At 47.5% G+C, this 7,794-nt stretch overlaps 1 protein-coding gene across 1 annotated transcript; it reads right to left on the bottom strand.

The window, feature by feature from the left end:
* Positions 1-275: 275 nt before the first annotated feature.
* LOC128689263 (pro-resilin-like) lies at positions 276-3,372 on the bottom strand. The gene is made up of 3 exons (XM_053777394.2): positions 3,258-3,372; positions 2,519-2,706; positions 276-1,078 (listed from the first exon to the last, which is right to left on the bottom strand). The coding sequence occupies exons 1-3, from the start codon at positions 3,261-3,263 to the stop codon at positions 907-909; spliced, it is 366 nt and encodes a 121-aa protein (XP_053633369.2). The 5' UTR covers positions 3,264-3,372; the 3' UTR covers positions 276-906.
* Between the last annotated feature and the right edge of the window lie 4,422 nt (positions 3,373-7,794).

The following is a 7,794-nucleotide window of genomic DNA, read 5'->3' as shown; positions in this document are numbered from 1 at the left end:
TTCTTAACATTCACAGAATAAATCTGAAATATTTTTCACAATCATTCATCCTCTCGAGACACTGATTCATGTTACTCATCCCTAGCTAACTGCAACACATTCAAGCTGTGTTTTTTTCCAGTCGATATGTTTGTTGCTGGAAATGATGTTGCTAAAAACTGAATCATTCCTGGAAGACGAGTCACGTGCTTTTCCATGTTGCACTACGAGAAAAGATTTAAAAACTACAATGTGGAAACATTTTGTAAATGAAATACTGTATTTTTTTTTTCAATTATATTCTTTATTTTACAAAATATTCATTTGTTCTCGGTATAAAAATACATATATTATATATTTATAGAGGTGAAGAGCGAAGAGTGGTGTGACTATCAGCAATTCGTTGTGACAGTCAGTAGTTTATATTGTGACTGTCAGTAGGGAGTTAACTAGCAGACGCATGTGACTTGGGAAAGGCAGGCAACAGCGGACATCACAGGCAACAGCAGACGTCACAGGCAACAGCAGACATCACAGGCAACAGCAGACATCACAGGTAACAGCAGACATCACAGGTAACAGCAGACATCACAGATAACAGCAGACATCACCACGAAGCAGTGGTAAGTGGGAACATATGGGGTAGTGGGTATGCAGAGTCTTCTAGAGTCCTTCAGGAGGTGGAACCAGCATCAGGAGATGCCAAGACTCGAGGTGGCGAGAGGAACTTGTCATGGCAAGCTCTTCGTAAACATGAGAAGAATCAGAACGGGAAGGGAGAAAGGAGGGAGGGAAGGAAAGAAGGAAGGAAAGAAGGGAGGGAGGAAGGAAGGAAGGAAGGAAGGAAGGAAGGAAGGAAGGAAGGAAGGAAGGAAGGGTGAAAATAATGAATATTGATGGTAATGGGTGATATGGACTCCACTCTGTTTATTTCCCTGGCTGCCCATACACTGGGCTAGGGGTAGGCTGCCCATATACCTTGCTAGGAACACTGGGGTACTGGGCCTCGCCCTCGAAGGTCACGGTGGGGTGGAAGCCGTAGGCGTCAACGTAGTAATCAACCCGCATGAGGCGAGTATCAGGTAACCTGACGTAGTAACTGCAGGAGGAAAAACAAGAACATGTAAAGTAACGTATCTAGCAGACGGAGGGTCGAGCCTTCATCACTCCTGGCTCCTGGAAAGGATCATCAGTATATTTATGGATAAGCACTCAACCCGTAAAAACAGCTCCAATTCCTTGAATCAAAAGCCTTTCACTAGCATCAAGGGAGTCCCTGAGGCACACGTTCTGAGTATGAGATGAGTTCGACTTGGTGCCCATCAGAACCGCGGCGCTTGACCATAGTGTTCCCTTCCTGAGTGTGAGAAGCTTGGCACTCTGAGAGTGAGAAGTTTGGCACTCTGAGTGTGGGAAGGTTAGCACTGGGTGTGAGAAGCTTGGCGTTCTGAGTGTGTGAAGGTTGGCACTGAGTGTGAGAAGCTTGGCACTCTGAGAGTGAAAGCTTGACAATAACAAGTGTGAGAAGGTTAGCACTGAGTGTGAGAAGGTTGGCACTGAGTGTGTGAAGGTTGGCACTGAGTGTGAGAAGCTTGGCACTCTGAGAGTGAGAAGCTTGACAATAACAAGTGTGAGAAGGTTAGCACTGAGTGTGAGAAACTTATCACGCTGAGTGTATAAAGTTGGCACTGTAAAGTTGGCACTCTGAGAGTGAGAAGGATGGCAATGTGTCACCATCAGTGCAGACCCGTGTGGAGAACACGTACTGCACGAAGGCAGTAGTTCCACTAGTTGAATAACGAGAGGAGAAAGCGATCTAACAAGTACCAATGTGAAAGTCTATTATATCTTACAGTTATATTAAATCATATCAAGTAACCTAAGGTGCTCAAAGTTTCCGACAGAAACAGGTTTTTTTATTTTCATTTGATCATGGGCCAGTAGGCCTAGGGCAGTGCTCCTCCAGTCTTATATTTTTCACTCTTCAAACCATCTTTTGAAATGGCCACCGGTATGGCCTCGAATTGTATGTGCCTTTAAAACAAGAATTTTATGCATATATAAAACAAATATGATATATCTGAGATATTTAGAAGTTGGAATGTGAGGTTTATAGTCATGTGTCAGCTTATCTCTCAGCTTGTGAGGTTTATAGTCACGTGTCAGCTTATCTCTCAGCTTGCTATGATAACACTGCTATCAGTACATTAACAATCTATAATTTTACTTCTATAAACTCTCAAGTCTATTTCTAATCTTGAAAGGATACATTTATTGTATATTGTAAGTGTAACATTGACACTGAGGGCATTTGCAGGATAGAAAATATATAAAATGAAAGCTATTGTAACAAAAGTCTGTGTTGAAATACGCCAAGATCTGTAATACAAAGTTATTTAATATGTAAGTCCGAAACTGGGTGGGAAAATTAGTACCTAACTTGTTTTAAAGCTATGTTATATCACACTGGGTTTCCTAGATTAGGTTAGGTGTGGTTCGGTTGCATTGGGTTCGAAGGGTGAGATAATTGTAGACTCACCTGCCCTGGGTGTTGTCACCGTCCCTCTGCTCCTTGTGGCCGTAAAAATTCCCGGAATAATCATCGTTGACATCCCACTGGAAGTTGTACTGGGCGGGGGTGTCTGGATACTGGGGTTCCTGGTAGTTATAGCCGCCCTGGGGAGCTGCCAAGGCCGCCACCGCCACAGAGAGAATCAAAATCACTGCCTGAGGGAGGAGCAACGCTGGTCAGCTCAAGCATCATGTTGACCAGAGTACCATTACCCTTCCCATCACTAATTTACCCTCCACGACCCACACGGGATTAAGCCTTCATGAAATACAATACGGTACACAAATACCCCCCCCCCCCATAAGGGAAAGAAACTTATGACGAATTTTTGGTCCGACTTGGACCATTAATTAGTCACAGGATGTGGTCGTTGTAGTCGGTGAGAGCAGGATAAGGAAACGCATCCTGGGCTAGAAGTTCGATGTCAAGCATTGTCCTCCATCACCGTCAGTCACATCTTACCTCAAGGTGCAGCGGCCGAGCAGTGCGGTCAGTCACATCAAATCTGTCTTGTCTTAGACGATAAATATTAATGTTACATTGAGGTCTAACACGCCGAAGTCTCGTGGATTTCCAAGAGTCAGATTTTTGAAAAGTTGTCACTGCATTGAACGAGTCCAGAAGTCATTGGTAAAGGCACTTCATGTTGTCCTGGCGTCAGCTCAGGTCCATGATGTGCGAGTGTGAGTGCTAGTGAGGCGAGTACCTTCATGGTGGTTAGTTTGTCGAAGGATGAGTTCCACTGGTGATGGTAGATGGCGAGGCTGCCTTTATATACCAGCGTTGGGCAGCTGGGGTGGGCGTGGCAGGTGACCCAGGCAGCCCACTCACCCTCTCTACTCTCACACCAGCTGCTGCCCAGGTGGTGGTGGTGGTGGTGGTGGTGGTGGTGGTGCGTGCCCGTACGACAAGCACCAACACTCTGCTGCTTCCGGATGGTTATGTGTGGGCGTGAAAGATTGTTTTCCGTGCCCCACCCATCATCCACTGTCTCGTGTGTCCAGCCTCACCCATCACCCACTGTCTCATGTATCCAGCCCCACCCATCATCCACTGTGTGCATAAACAGTGTGTATACAACGAGAATTTATTTTATCCCTGACGTAGATTACCAGTGACATGGCAGCCTTAATGATCAAGAATCTTGAAACACAATTAGCCAACCAGTAACCAGCATTCTTCCCTTTCCTCTTGCACACTTGCGGATTTCCTCAGTCCAGAGTCTGTAAGTCAACAACAGAAGATGAAATACATTGACTTAATAAAAGTGTATGACGTTCTTATTTATATTTTGCTTCGTCGTTGCCCTAAAATGTGGGTCCGTTCCTGTCTTGTGTTAGATTTGTTATTTCTTCTGCGTCATCGAGGCAGTGTTAGTGATATCCAGTCTCGGTTCTCGTCAGCAAATCACAAATTATTGCTCACAACGGCAAGGACAACGGTAAAACAGTTACTACCAGTATAGTCGCTACCAAAACAGTCGCTACCCAAACAGTCGTTACCAAAATAGATACTACCACAATAGTCGCCACCAAAACAGACGCTACCAAAACAGTTACTACCAAAACAGTCGCTACCAAAACAGTTACTACCAAAACAGTCGCTGCCAAAACAGTCGCTACCAAAACAGTCGCAACCAAAACAGTCGCAACCAAAACAGTCGCTACCACCACAGCCACTCCCAAAACAGTCGCTACCAAAACAGTCGCAACCAAAACAGTCGCAACCAAAACAGTCGCTACCACCACAGCCACTCCCAAAACAGTCGCTACCAAAACAGTCGCAACCAAAACAGTCGCAACCAAAACAATCGCTACCAAAACAGTCGCTACCACCACAGCCACTCCCAAAACAGTCGCTACCAAAACAGTTACTACCAAAACAGTCGCTACCAAAACGGTCGCAACCAAAACAGTCGCAACCAAAACAGTCGCTGCCAAAACAGTCGCTACCACCACAATCACTCCCAAAACAGTCGCTACCAAAACAGTCGCAACCAAAACAGTCGCAACCAAATCAGTCACAACCAAAACAGTCGCAACCAAAACAGTCGCTACCACCACAGCCACTCCCAAAACAGTCGCTACCAATACAGTCGCAACCAAAACAGTCGCAACCAAAACAGTCGCTACCACCACAGCCACTCCCAAAACAGTCGCTATCAAAACAGTCGCAACCAAAACAGTCGCAACCAAAACAGTCGCTACCAAAACAGTCGCTACCAAAACAGTCGCTACCACCACAGTCACTCCCAAAACAGTCGCTACCAAAACAGTCGCAACCAAAACAGTCGCAACCAAAACAGGTGCAACCAAAACAGTCGCAACCAAAACAGTCGCAACCAGGGACTAGTACCGAACTTGCACACGAAAATCACTCACTACGAAAGCAAAAGACTTGGCAGACGATGCACCATCCCCCCGATGAAAAGCAGGGGTGTCACTAGCACGTTAAGAGACCATACAATAAGTGTCAGGGGCCCGAGACTGTTCAACTGCCTCCCAGCATACATAAGGGGGATTACCAACAGACCCCTGGCAGTCTTAAAGCTGGCACTGGACAAGCACCTAAAGTCGGTTCCTGATCAGCCGGGCTGTGGCTCGTACGTTGGTTTGCGTGCAGCCAGCAGTAACAGCCTGGTTGATCAGGCTCTGATCCACCAGGAGGCCTGGTCACAGACCGGGCCGCGGGGGCGTTGACCCCCGGAACTCTCTCCAGGTAAACTCCAGGTAAACCAAAACAGTCGCAACCAAAACAGTCGCTACCAAAACAGTCGCTACCACCACGGTCACTCCCAAAACAGTCGCTACCAAAACAGTCGCAACCAAAACAGTCGCTACCAAAACAGTCGCTACTAAAACAGTCGCTACCATCACAGTCACTCCCAAAACAGTCGCAACCAAAACAGTCGCAACCAAAACAGGTGCAACCAAAACAGTCGCAACCAAAACAGGTGCAACCAAAACAGTCGCTACCAAAACACTCGCAACCAAAACAGGTGCAACCAAAACAGTCGCTACCAAAACAGTCGCTACCATCACAGTCACTCCCAAAACAGTCGCAACCAAAACAGTTGCAACCAAAACAGTCGCAACCAAAATAGGTGCAACCAAAACAGTCGCAACCAAAACAGTCGCAACCAAAACACTCGCAACCAAAACACTCGCAACCAAAACAGTCGCAACCAAAACACTCGCAACCAAAACAGTCGCAACCAAAACAGGTGCAACCAAAACAGTCGCAACCAAAACAGGTGCAACCAAAACAGTCGCAACCAAAACAGTCGCAACCAAAACAGTCGCAACCAAAACACTCGCAACCAAAACAGGTGCAACCAAAACAGTCGCTACCAAAACAGTCGCTACCAAAACAGTCGCTAATAAAACAGCCGCTACCAAAACAGTCGCTACCAAAGCAGTCGCTTTAAAGACAATCAGATGTTACAAATGGAATTGTAACTACCAGTGTTGCATATGATAACCTTCCTAAGAGACGGGGAGAGTAGTGATAACCTTCCCAGGAGACGGGGAGAGTAGTGATAACCTTCCCAAGAGACGGGAAGAGTAGTGATAACCTTCCCAAGAGACGGGGAGAGTGGTGATAACCTTCCCAAGAGACGGGAAGAGTAGTGATAACCTTCCCAAGAGACGGGGAGAGTAGTGATAACCTTCCCAAGAGACGGGGAGAGTAGTGATAACCTTCCCAAGAGACGGGGAGAGTAGTGATAACCTTCCCAAGAGACGGGGAGAGTAGTGATAACCTTCCCAAGAGACGGGGAGAGTAGTGATAACCTTCCCAAGAGACGGGGAGAGTAGTGATAACCTTCCCAGGAGACGGGGAGAGTAGTGATAACCTTCCCAAGAGACGGGGAGAGTAGTGATAACCTTCCCAAGAGACGGGGAGAGTAGTGATAACCTTCCCAGGAGACGGGGAGAGTAGTGATAACCTTCCCAAGAGACGGGGAGAGTAGTGATAACCTTCCCAAGAGACGGGGAGAGTAGTGATAACCTTCCCAAGAGACGGGGAGAGTAGTGATAACCTTCCCAAGAGACGGGGGAGAGTAGTGATAACCTTCCCAGGAGACGGGGAGAGTAGTGATAACCTTCCCAAGAGACGGGGAGAGTAGTGATAACCTTCCCAAGAGACGGGGAGAGTAGTGATAACCTTCCCAAGAGACGGGGAGAGTAGTGATAACCGTCCCAGGAGACGGGGAGAGTAGTGATAACCTTCCTAAGAGACGGGGAGAGTAGTGATAACCTTCCCAAGAGACGGGGAGAGTAGTGATAACCTTCCCAAGAGACGGGGAGAGTAGTGATAACCGTCCCAGGAGACGGGAGAGTAGTGATAACCTTCCCAAGAGACGGGGAGAGTAGTGATAACCTTCCCAAGAGACGGGGAGAGTAGTGATAATCGTCCCAGGAGACGGGAGAGTAGTGATAACCTTCCCAAGAGACGGGGAGAGTAGTGATAACCGTCCCAGGAGACGGGAAGAGTAGTGATAACCTTCCCAGGAGACGGGAAGAGTAGTGATAACCTTCCCAGGAGACGGGAAGAGTAGTGATAACCTTCCCATGAGACGGGAAGAGTAGTGATAACCGTCCCAGGAGACGGGGAGAGTAGTGATAACCTTCCCAAGAGACGGGAAGAGTAGTGATAACAGTCCCAGGAGACGGGGAGAGTAGTGATAACCTTCCCAGGAGACGGGAAGAGTAGTGATAACCTTCCCATGAGACGGGAAGAGTAGTGATAACCGTCCCATGAGACGGGGAGAGTAGTGATAACCTTCCCATGAGACGGGAAGAGTAGTGATAACCGTCCCAGGAGACGGGGAGAGTAGTGATAACCTTCCCAGGAGACGGGAAGAGTAGTGATAACCTTCCCAGGAGACGGGGAGAGTAGTGATAACCTTCCCAGGAGACGGGAAGAGTAGTGATAACCTTCCCAGGAGACGGGAAGAGTAGTGATAACCTTCCCAAGAGACGGGAAGAGTAGTGATAACCTTCCCAGGAGACGGGGAGAGTAGTGATAACCTTCCCAAGAGACGGGAAGAGTAGTGATAACCTTCCCAGGAGACGGGGAGAGTAGTGATAACCTTCCCAGGAGACGGGAAGAGTAGTGATAACCTTCCCAGGAGACGGGAAGAGTAGTGATAACCTTCCCAGGAGACGGGAAGAGTAGCGATAACCTTCCCAGGAGACGGGAAGAGTAGTGATAACCTTCCCAAGAGACGGGAAGAGTAGTGA

The sequence above is a fragment of the Cherax quadricarinatus genome, chromosome 18 (genome assembly GCF_038502225.1).
Source record: "Cherax quadricarinatus isolate ZL_2023a chromosome 18, ASM3850222v1, whole genome shotgun sequence".
Classification (NCBI taxonomy): domain Eukaryota; kingdom Metazoa; phylum Arthropoda; class Malacostraca; order Decapoda; family Parastacidae; genus Cherax; species Cherax quadricarinatus.
The sequence above is the reverse complement of the archived record's forward strand: the minus strand, read 5'-3'. Positions and strand labels throughout refer to the sequence as shown.